General features: G+C 45.8%; 1 protein-coding gene across 4 annotated transcripts in view; it reads left to right on the forward strand.

Annotated features, from left to right (window-relative positions):
* APLP2 (amyloid beta precursor like protein 2) overlaps nt 1-10774 on the forward strand; it is an 87198-nt gene extending 76424 nt beyond the window's left edge. For 2 of the 4 annotated variants that reach the window (XM_011286479.4, XM_011286481.4), the window contains 6 exons: nt 1285-1437; nt 2999-3034; nt 6104-6189; nt 7358-7432; nt 7808-7963; nt 9256-10774. In XM_011286479.4, the coding sequence (XP_011284781.1) occupies nt 1285-1437; nt 2999-3034; nt 6104-6189; nt 7358-7432; nt 7808-7963; nt 9256-9357 (608 nt within the window). In that variant the 3' untranslated portion in view covers nt 9358-10774. The remainder of the gene's footprint in view (nt 1-1284; nt 1438-2998; nt 3035-6103; nt 6190-7357; nt 7433-7807; nt 7964-9255) is intronic. The other 2 variants (XM_011286482.4, XM_011286480.4) reach the window with 1 other exon arrangement.
* The last annotated feature ends 231 nt before the right edge of the window (nt 10775-11005 follow it).

Here is an 11005-nt window from a genome sequence, read left to right on the forward strand (position 1 = left end):
AAGGGACCGGGGAGTTTCCTGTTGCCCTTTCCCCCTTAATTGCTGATGCATTTCAAGGCACCTATTTTACACACATTCTCATTTCCTCTCTCTCTTCTGGTCTTCTTTTTTTTTTTTTTTTTTTTTTTTTGGCAAATATTTATTGTGTCTACTGTGTGTCACAGAGGGAAAATGGTGTAGACCGTATATCCTGGAGGTCATGTTATAGTATGAGACAGACAGGAAAACAAGAAAAGGAGTGCCATGTGGGGGCATCAAATAGGGTGGAATGGCAGAGAGTGGCTAGGTGGTCAAGAGGTTTGTCTTGGGTGCAGTCACCTGGGACCCACATGACAAGAAGGAGCCATCCACGCAAAGACCACAAGGGGAAAAACACTGTTAGTAGAGGAAATGACTACTGCAGAGGCCTGAAGTTTAAGTCAAGTGTGGACACATTTGAGTAGATCTGTGTGACTAGAACATAGTGAGGGAGAAATGGGGCCAAAGAAGTTGGCAGAGACCAATTTGTTCAGAGATTTTAGCAAAATCAAGGAGTCTGGGTTTTATTCTAGGATAAATGGAAAGCTGTTAGAGAGCTTTAAACTAGGGAGTGACCAGATCTGAATTATGCTTTAAAAAAGAACATGAACCAAAGAAAAAATTACTTGGCTGCTATGTGCTATTAAAATTAGAAACCTGCCAGGAAGCAATTGTAAAAATCCAGGCGACAAATGCTGATCGTGGGCACTAAGATGGTAATGGAGGAAATAAACAGATGTGGGGACTTTCGGGCACGTTGCAGATGAAGGGTGAACAGTGTGCTGCTGGGTTGGATGCCGGAGGTGAGGGACAGGAAGACATCGAGGGTAATGCCCAGCCTTCCATTGTCAGCAGCTGAGTGGATGGTGATGCCGCACTTGACTGAGGAAAAGCGTTCTCTTTATACATGATAAAATAGAAGTTGGACATTAAGTGGGGGTGTAAAGGGGGCTGTTCAGTGAGCTGGAGGTCGGGCAGTAAATATGAGGTACAGATTTTCAGATCGTGGCCTGTGGATGGCATTTAAAACTGTGCCATTGGATGAAACCACTGAACCAGAGTGAGTTGGTAAAGAAGAGGAGTTCTGGGGCACTGGGGTTCCGCGGTGCTACAGGATCGGGGGTGCAGGCAGGAGGGAGTTGTCCACTGCGAGCTAGCGAGATGCTCCCCTCAGTAGATCCCAAGTTCTGTAATGCCATGAGTTAGCCTTGTTCACACTGGTGGTCCCTCTGAATGCCGGTTCCCTGCCATGCCTCTCTTTGTCAGATGAGCTGCTTCAGGAACAGCGTGCAGACATGGACCAGTTCACGGCCTCTATCTCAGAAACCCCCGTGGACGTCCGGGTGAGCTCCGAGGAGAGTGATGAGATCCCACCATTCCACCCCTTCCATCCCTTCCCGTCCTTACCTGAGAACGAAGGTGTGTATGATTGACAGCGCAGCTTCTCAGCGGCGCTGGGGGCGGGGATGGGCCTGCGGTTGGAAAGTTGAAGGTAGAATTTTGAACCTGGGTTGTGTTAGGGGGGCTATTTTCCTGGTGACAGTTGGGCAGGGAAATGGAGACTGGATTCATTGAGCACCTACTGTGTGCAGGCACCATGCTGGGTGCCTTCAAATCCTTGGCTTCAGTATCACCATGAGGTTAGTGACATTTCTCCCACTTTAGAGAGATGGTTTGCTGAAATCCTCTTTTTTTTTTTTTCTGGTCCTGTCAGCTGCCTTCAGAGTGTATGACACCTTGCATGTGGAAGTCACTCTGCTTCTTAAAGAGCACTTTCACGTTATATTAGGTCATTAGCTTTTCATAACAAGCTGGGGAGCAGGCAGTGGAGAGACGACAGAGGTGACTTTTCAAGGTGATACCTCTGGTGTTGGGGGTGATAAGAAGCCATGTCCCTCTGACTCTGTCTGGCACGCTTTCTTCTATTCCTTTGCTGGGTCTTGATGTTTAAAAGGATCTTTAAAAGCTGTGGGTCTGCACCAGAAATAAACAAGCTGCTCAGCTCGGTGCCCTGAGACCAGGCTGTGGAATCAGTTTCTATTTATTTGTCTGCTGCTATTGCTGCTGATGGTGGTGGTGATAAAAATAGTGGCCACAGCTATAGAGAGCCCTTATCATATGCCAGCTTTAGCTAAGCGCTGTGCACGGATGCTCTCATTTAATCCTCAAAATAGCCCTCTTAGGTAGGTACTGTGAGTGTCCTCATTTGGGGATTCCAAGATTTAAAGAGGTTAAGTGTCTGTCCAGGCTCACGTAGCCTGTGGGTGGAGAGTAAGGATTTGAACCCAAGCTGATGTGGTCCTGCAGTCCTGGGTACTGTCGCCTACCTCAGACCAGATGTAGCAGTGCTGGGACAGAGGCCCGAAGAAGATACTGAATGGGGAGGATGGGGTACATCCAACTCAGCCTTCAGACTTAAACAGAATGCCTTCTGAACAAGTTACCCCAAAGGTACCAACTCGTACGGTTGACCCTGCGATAGTAAAACGGAATGTGAGAAAGGAGCCAGAGAAGTAAAGAGATCCCACTTTGTTCCTAAAACCTGCACTTACAAATCCCATACCTGCATGGGCTTGTAGGGTGGACGTGCTTACGTATCCCATTTGGGGGTGAGGGCATCTCGGACAGATCTGAACTAGGACCTTGTCTCCTTGTTAGAAAACCACAATCGATACTGACTGTATTTTTGTTATTTTCTAAGAAAAATAACTTTGTGGGCTAAGCTAAATAATTTGGGAATCTCCCCAAATTTCCCCCAAGACAGACCTACTTCTTTCTCTCCTACCTTCCAGTCATATGTTGTAGCTCTTAACTGCTGGTTTGCTTATGGGATGTGTCAGGTGTGTTTTTAAGGAAGAATACTTTTTATTTACGTTATAGAGAAATTCTAAGATAGCAATTTTGAAAGAAGCCATTTTCTTTCTTAATCTCCTTTTTTGTGCTATTTTTTTTTTTTTTTTATTGTTTTCCTTTCTGCTAGACACTCAGCCGGAGTTGTACCATCCAATGAAAAAAGGTTGGTCTGTCAAAGATGTTCCCTTTAAGACCTCCATTCCTTTGCACTTCCCCCATGTGTCGGGAGGCTCATTTTCTGTTTCATACCATCACCTGAGATTTTTCCACCTCATTTCTCCAGATGTGGCTGTGAGGGGAGCCAGAGTAGCCTTGGGTCCAGCACTTAGAATCTGGTGTCAGTGGTACTGGTTACAAGGTGCCCATCTTAAACTTTCCTTCTGGATATCCAGAGAATACAGAGTAATCAAAACAGATATTTTTATGAGACATTTCTTCTGGGTAGATTTTTTTTTTTTTAAGTCATTTATTTTGAGAGAGCAAGAGAGCGTGAGTGGGGGAGGGGCAGAGAGCGAGAATCTGAATGAAGCAGGCTTTGTGCCCATCTCACAAACCAAGAGATCTTGACCTGAGCTGAAACCACGAGTCAGACACTTAACTGACTGAACCACCCAGGCGCCCCTCATCTGGATAGATTTTTAAATGTATATTCAACTTAAACAGGTTGGGTGGAATTGCTAGTATATTTGAAAATATGCTTAATTTAGGGGCAGGTGGAAGTTGGTTCCTTTTACCTCTTCCCCCCTGCCCATCCCCCCCACTGCTCCACTACATCTTGCCCTTTCCTTTCAGCTGTACCCAGCCCTGTGTCTGTGCCCACCTGTCTGTCGCCACTAGTCTCCGTCTTGACTTTAGCATTACTCAAACACTTAGAAGCTGATGGATGGAACGGGTTGTGACAAGTGGACTCTGGCTGTGTGGTAGTGAGTGTCCAAGCTTCAGAACAGGCTGGGACTGTGTAAGCGCCACGCCGAGTGCCTCGCGTATGTGGCCTCACTTCATGCACTGAGCACACCTACTGGCCGGGGCTTTAGCTCTCTCTGACAGATTAGGCGGTTGGAGAAGCCTCAGACTGCATGATTTGCTCAGAGTCCTGACTGTAAGAAATGGAGGAATCCGAACTCAAACCCAGTTGCTTTGTCTTCAGAGCCTATGCAGTTTCTGTCACATAAAAGGCCGCTGCATTTCCCCAGCTTGTTGGGTGGTCCACAGTCCCAGGGTCATTGTGAATAAGTGCATATGCTTCATGTTCTCAGTGTGTGTTTTATGAGCCTGCTGACTTTGACCAGCTGTGGATGCACCACACGGTGTTCTCTAAGAATTTGATGTTGTGGTTTGTGCCACGGCTTTTTCTCAGAAGAGTGCAATTTCAATCTTGTAAAGATCACTTCTGTGTTAAATGCTTGGTTTTATTCTACCTGGATATGCCTCTTCTTGGAGGTGACTCTGAACCATGCATCCTAGGTATTTACAGATAAAGATGAATTTCCTGGAAGCTTACCTGGCTTTCACCCACATACTTCAGTTGTTGTTGGTTGGAATAATTTAAACATTAACTTTTGTTTTCTTAACATCACTTGATTATGCCTTTTATAAAAGCAAGGTGGTTTGGGTCAGTGTTTAAGAGAACACGGGAGTTTCACCACCAAAGGAATATCGGAACAGTCTAGACTGGTCATAGGACTTTAAATTAGTTGGTTCAGTGCCGTGTTATTTCTCATGTAGGATTCTGCCCTCTGACCTTTAAAATCTGGAGGAGGAGAGAGAAAGTGATGGAAGGGTTAGAATTTACTAGCCTTGTTCATCCACAACCTTGCTGAGACAGCACCTTTCTAGATTCTTCTTTCTCAGTCGAAGTGCACTATTGCTGTTTCAGTGGCATTTTGAGACCATAAAAGCCAGGCCTGATTTAACTTACCCTAGAATCAAGTTGGGAAATTGCTCTTTAAGGTGAAAACTTTAGTAGGAAAAAACAGTGTTATTTTGGGCTGCCTTCTGATGGGTGAACGCATTAGCTAGCCCGCACATTCCACACCTGCAGCAGCTGTTACTGGTGGTTCCGTGTCAACAACGAGCCTGGTTGTGAGCCGGAAGGCCTTGCTGTGGCTGGGCCTAGTGTCATTGGCTCTGGCAAGCCCCGGGACAGCAGTGCTTGGCATTTATTCATGTTTGAGTCCTACTCACATGCAGGTGATCACCTTAGAATGAGGAGTGTGCCATCCAGTTGATCTGTTTATAAGAGGTTCAAATTGTGGACATTTATATTGGACTGTGTATCTTATTAATGAAAAACTCATAGAGTAGGTAGAAATCACATGCTTTCTGAAGCTAAAATAAGGAGGATCGCTCCTCACTTTTCCTCTGCCTGGGTTCGTGCTGGGTTCAGTCGAACCGCATCTTTGGATGCTGTCATTTGGAGTGCCACACACAAGTGATGTCGGCTCTGGCGATGTCTGACCTTGACAAGAGGAGTGTGGCTAGTCTTGCTCCCTTTACAGAAAGGAACCTTCCACCCTCGTGTTTGAATTCTCCCTGTCTGTGAAATGCTTCCTTCCTGCTCATTCTTGAATGACCACTGAAAATGTGACATCTGTGATCCAGGCCCTCAGAGGGTTGCAGGCTAGAGGGAGACACAGAAGAAAATGAGGATAAACAGTGATTTCGAGTGCTGTAAGCTGGGAATGTCTCCCAAGAGGAGCTGCAGCTTGAAGGACAACTAGGAAGGGTTGGAGGTCAGGGAGGGTATTTCAGGCAGAAAGAATTGCCTGTGGGATAAAATAAGATGCTTGAGACAAATGTGCACATTCATTGCTGGTGTGATGGTTCTTCCATCCAAAGGGAGCGAGCACAGAGTGTTGAAGGAGCAGGTTGTGGGCTTATAGGCACTCGGTAATATCACATACAGGTATTACATGTTTTTCTGTGCTAGAATGCCTCTCAACTCCACTTCTGTTTATCTTACAATAAACATTCTCTTCTGAAGGCTGTCATTCCGTTTTTCCAGGTTGGATATTAAGTAAGCACTCTCTCCTCCTCCATTAAACTCATCGGTCCTCTGAAAATGCCTGTACCATTCATCCTTATAGAGCACAGTGCATCCTCAAAAATGGGAACAAAGTAGCCTATCATGTCGCAGCGGGGGAGGTGATCAGTGAGGGCCCCTGCTTCTGTGAGGTTGGCATGAGATCAGCCCATCCTGGGAAACGCTCAGCTGTGATCTCTCTCCACACAGGATCTGGAGTGGGAGAGCAGGAAGGAGGACTGATCGGTGCTGAGGAGAAAGTGATTAACAGTAAGAATAAAGTGGACGAAAATATGGTGAGCCATTTCTCCCCTCTGCCCTGCCCTGTTTTAATTTTGAGACTAATTAGAATGAGTGGCATTGTTTTAGAGGCTTTCCAAATGAACCTCCCTGTGTTCACTTTCCATATGGTAGAAGATGGGTGGGCTCCAACTGGTCCCACAAATCTGCTGTATTCTTTAGCATCTGGCTATGAGAAGGAATAAAGAATTACTTTTCAGCCGTAGCTCTCCTCTTACGATACAGTGGGGGAAATATATTTGCAACTAAAGATATGAATAAAATATGAGAGGCCATTTTCAAGTGAGTATAGAGATTTAATAACTTGTAAATGGAATAGAGTCGGGTTTGGTTCTTATATTGCCTTTGGTTTATACACACTATTAGTTATTATTCTATCATTTTCTATCACTGATATTTCTGGATTATTGTCAACTGAGGTTTTTTTTGTTTCGTTTTGTTTTTTTAATATTGAGAGAGCACAAGCACGCACGTGAGCAGGGAGGGGCAGAGAGAGGAAGACACAGAAACTGAAGCAGGCTGTAGCCTCTGAGCTGTCAGCACAGAGCGCGACGCGGGGCTCGAACTCACGAACTGTGAGATCATGACCTGAATCAAAATCGGACACTTATCTGACTGAGACACCCAGGCGCCCCAATATTTATTTTTAATTGTTTTTAATGTTTGTTTATTTTTGAGAGAGAGATAGATTGTGGGCAGGGGAGGGGTAGAGAGGGAGGGAGACAGAGAACCTGAAGCAGGCTCCAGGCTCTGAGCTGTCAGCAGAGAGCCCGACAGGAGGCTTGACCCCACAAATCGCAAGATCATGACCTGAGCCAAAGTCAGCCGCCTAACTGAATGAGCCACCCAGGTGCCCCCTGAGTTTGATATTTAAACGTGAATTGTTGGTAATTTATCCTGTAATGTCACTCCATAATGGTTACCTAAAGGAAAAGGCAAGTGGAAGCACTTAGGGAACTAGCTGCAATACAGTAACTTGTGTCCACACTTGCTTCTTTAGGGGTTTGGTGAGTGGATTTAGAAGAACGTGACAGAACTGCTTGGTTAGTGGGTGTCCTCAGTATCCACCTCCCTCCACCAAATAATATGTGGAGTAGAAAAGAAGCTCCATTTATGCTTAATGTCCCCTTCCACCCAGTTGCTGACATTTTCGTACCATTTCAGGTCATCGACGAGACCCTGGATGTTAAGGAAATGATTTTCAATGCCGAGAGGGTTGGCGGCCTGGAGACAGAGCCGGTACGTATGTGTTCAGCTCCGGAACCTAAATGCCAGGTTTCCCATGGGTCTCGGCTGCTTCTCTCTTGTCTTCTCATTTCAAATGGAAAACGGAGAGACGCTCGGTGTCTCAAACTCTCAAAGACCCCCATCCCCAATTTCCATACTTTTGGGTAAGAAAGCTAAAATTAGGATCTCGATGGAGATTGGAAAAAGTGGGAGTTCTCCTCATAAGGATGGTCCCTTGGAAAGCAGCATCTCAGAGTTCCCTCAGTGTCGGAGTCACGACTCTACAGGGGCCTGGCCCTCCTTGAGCTGCTGGTCTCCCGCTCGCCATCTTTCACATTGTGCGAAGAGTCGCTGAGACCTTGTCGCACATCTACTTTGTTATCGTAGGAATCCGTGGGGCCACTGCGGGAGGACTTCAGTCTGAGCAGCAGCGCCCTCATCGGGCTGTTGGTCATTGCAGTGGCCATCGCCACGGTCATAGTCATCAGCCTGGTGATGCTGAGGAAGAGACAGTATGGTACCATCAGCCATGGGATTGTGGAGGTGAGTAGCAGGGGCTCTCTTGTGACTTGGCCTTGAGGTGGTGATGGTTTGCTCTGTGCAGTCAGAGAGGCTTATGGAATTCAGACATCTTAACTTCGTGGGTGCTGCACTTCAATTAAATTACTCACTGGATTATTAGATCATGTTTTGGAAGTCATTCCCAACCGAATTATGTTGGTCCTATCACAAAGGGCTGTTGCCAGCTCCGACGGTGAATGTGAGGAAACCATAAGAGCATTTTATGCTGCAGAGGGTGAAAACTTCCTGAGTGTTTTCTTCTTTCAGGTATGTTAGATATTTGAGAATGAGGACTGTTGATACTCTTTTTTATTTTTGTTCTTGTTATTGACTTGTTTTTTTAAGGAGCAAACCAGGTATACGACCAATCAGGCAACCCTGGCAATCATGAATCTTAAAAATATGAAATAGAAGTAATATTTTTTTTAACGGGGGAGAAAAGCAACAGGAAATTTAGAGCCAGAGCAGGCTGTTTTCTGTTCCGTCTTCTGCTGGTTCATAATTAGAACTGCTTACCACTCATTTTGTGGTGGGGGATGGGAATGGCCGGGGTGTCTTGGTTCCAGAAAACAAATACAGTAAAGAATATGATACGGGGCGCCTGGGTGGCTCAGGCGGCTGAGTGTCCAACTTCGGCTCAGGTCATGACCACGCGGTTTGTGAGTTCGAGCCCCGCGTCAGGCTCTGTGCTGACAGCTCAGAGCCTGGAGCCTGTTTCGGATTCTGTGTCTCCCTCTCTCTCTGCCCCTCCCCTGCTCACTCTCTCTCTCCCTCTCTCTCAAAAATAAATAAACATTAAAAAAAAGTTAAAAAAAGGAATATGATACACTCTGGAAAATTGGTTCAGATGTATGTCCACCTCCTGCTGGACACCAACTTCATTATGGAATTTCAGAGCTGGAAAAGACCCCAGGGATCTTGGGGCCCCAGTCCTTATTTTCTAGGGAACGCTCCCCTGTGCTGTCCTGAACAGTAAGTAGCAGTACCGAGACGTGGTCGTCACCGTGGTGCTAGGAAATTCAATTCACTCTGTTCTCTAACTCGGACCAAGCTTTCAGGACTTGTGCTTTCAGAAGCCTCTCTGACCCTCTTCTTTTCTTTCTCCTCCTCCTGTGTCCTCCCCACCAGCTCTTGTGTGGTGTCCCCAGTGGAAATGGGACACCCGGTTGACCTCACTTCCCAGGGGAGTGCACAGCAAACACCTTAGGTCTTCTGACGTCCTGTGCAATTCTCTTGTGGTACAGTGCAGTGATATTCCGTCTCTCTTCCTCCAGGTTGACCCAATGCTCACCCCAGAAGAGCGTCACCTGAACAAGATGCAGAACCATGGTTATGAAAACCCGACCTACAAATACCTGGAGCAGATGCAGATTTAAGTGGGAGAAAGCAAGTGGCAGCACCTGCTGGGGGAGGTGCTGCAGGTGGGCTAGAAGGGGTCCAGCATTTTGGATCAACTACTGGACCAGCAGTGCTTCCAGAGGATTCATCTGATGTGCAGACCTTCTGGATTGTTAGGACTCTAAAGTACTACTGTAGAATCACAATCTCCATTCTTTTAAATGGGTGAAAAATGTTAATATAACAATATATGATATATAAACCTTAAATGAAAAAATGATCTATTGCAGATATTTGACTGATGTAGTTTTCCTTTTTTAAATTAATCAGAAATCCCAGTTCCATTGTATTGTCTCACATACGCGCTCTGTAAATGGGAAATGTTGGTTTTTGGTGATAGACTGTATATGCAGGCCGTTCCAGCTGTATTGTATGCGTCACTCCTTTAGGCTCATTCACTGTCCTGGTTTTTATTAGGAAAAAAACAAAAAAACAAAAAAACCTAAGGCAGTATTCCCTTGTTAAATGAGCTAGCTTTCAGAAAGTTGCCCAGAAACTAAATGTTAAAGGGAACCGTGATTGACCATTCAAACACATCATGATACTCTTGCAAAATTATTTTAAAGGACCAGTTCTTTGGAAGTCAGGTGTTCCCAGTGCTGGGTTCCTTGGTGTCACAAGGAGGTTAAAAGCGTTTGAGCCCCGGCATCTTTTAGTGAGAGCCTCACGTATACAGGTTAGGGCATCCACTACTGCTTTCCTTCTGAATCCAGTTCTTCCACAGAAATTAGCCTGTAGTTTGTATATGACGTTCTTCCACTGTCTGCCGTTACTGACCGTAGCTTTTTACTGCTCACTTCCCTTCCAAGTAACGTCCATACGTGCTGTCTTTTCCTCTTTGGACATTTTCCCCCGGAAGGCACTGGCCCTCAACCCTCCCCACTGTACCTTGACTTCTCTGCCCACCCTCGCCCAGCACCAGCCTCTCTGCTGTTCAAAGACCACAGCGGTAGGTGGCCGTGCACCTGGGAGGGAAGGTGGGGGGCTTGCTTTGACGTGCAAGGAGGATGTTCCATGTTTTATGCGAAACGCTCTGTAGACACCGTGGAAAATTTTGGAGATTGTTTCCTTCACCTGAGTCTTTGTGATGCTTGTATAGTGGATGATGCTCACAGCTTTTTCTTTTTCTTCTCTTTTTTTCTTTTTTTTCTCCTCCCCTCTCCCCCTCTTTTTTTTTTTTTTTTTTTTAATTCTGAAGGTTCTGGTAACCTGTGGTGTATTTTTTTCTATTTTCCTGTGACTGTTTTTTTTTTTTTTTTTTTTGTCTTCTTCCTCCCCTTCACCTTATCCATGTGTCTTCCCACTATGCACAGATAAAAGTTCACCCACAAACTCCTTAATCTGATCTGTGGAGAATGTACAGTTTAAACACATCAATAAATACTTTAACTTCCACCAAGAGTCCTTGTGTCATTGGCCCGCTGTTAATCCGTGGTGACGGTTTTAACCCTTCTGCCCTCCAGACTCTGGGTGTCGTCCTTCCCTAGGGGACTGCCGAGCCGCACCGCAGGGGCAGGGGTTCGTTTGCTCCAGTGAGTTAGGCTGTTAGGCTTTAATTCCACTTTTCATTTAAAAACTAAGGGAACTTAACAGAAACCCATGGGGGAGGGGAAGGAAAAAAAAAAA

This window comes from Felis catus, chromosome D1 (genome assembly GCF_018350175.1).
Source record: "Felis catus isolate Fca126 chromosome D1, F.catus_Fca126_mat1.0, whole genome shotgun sequence".
In the NCBI taxonomy this organism is placed as follows: domain Eukaryota; kingdom Metazoa; phylum Chordata; class Mammalia; order Carnivora; family Felidae; genus Felis; species Felis catus.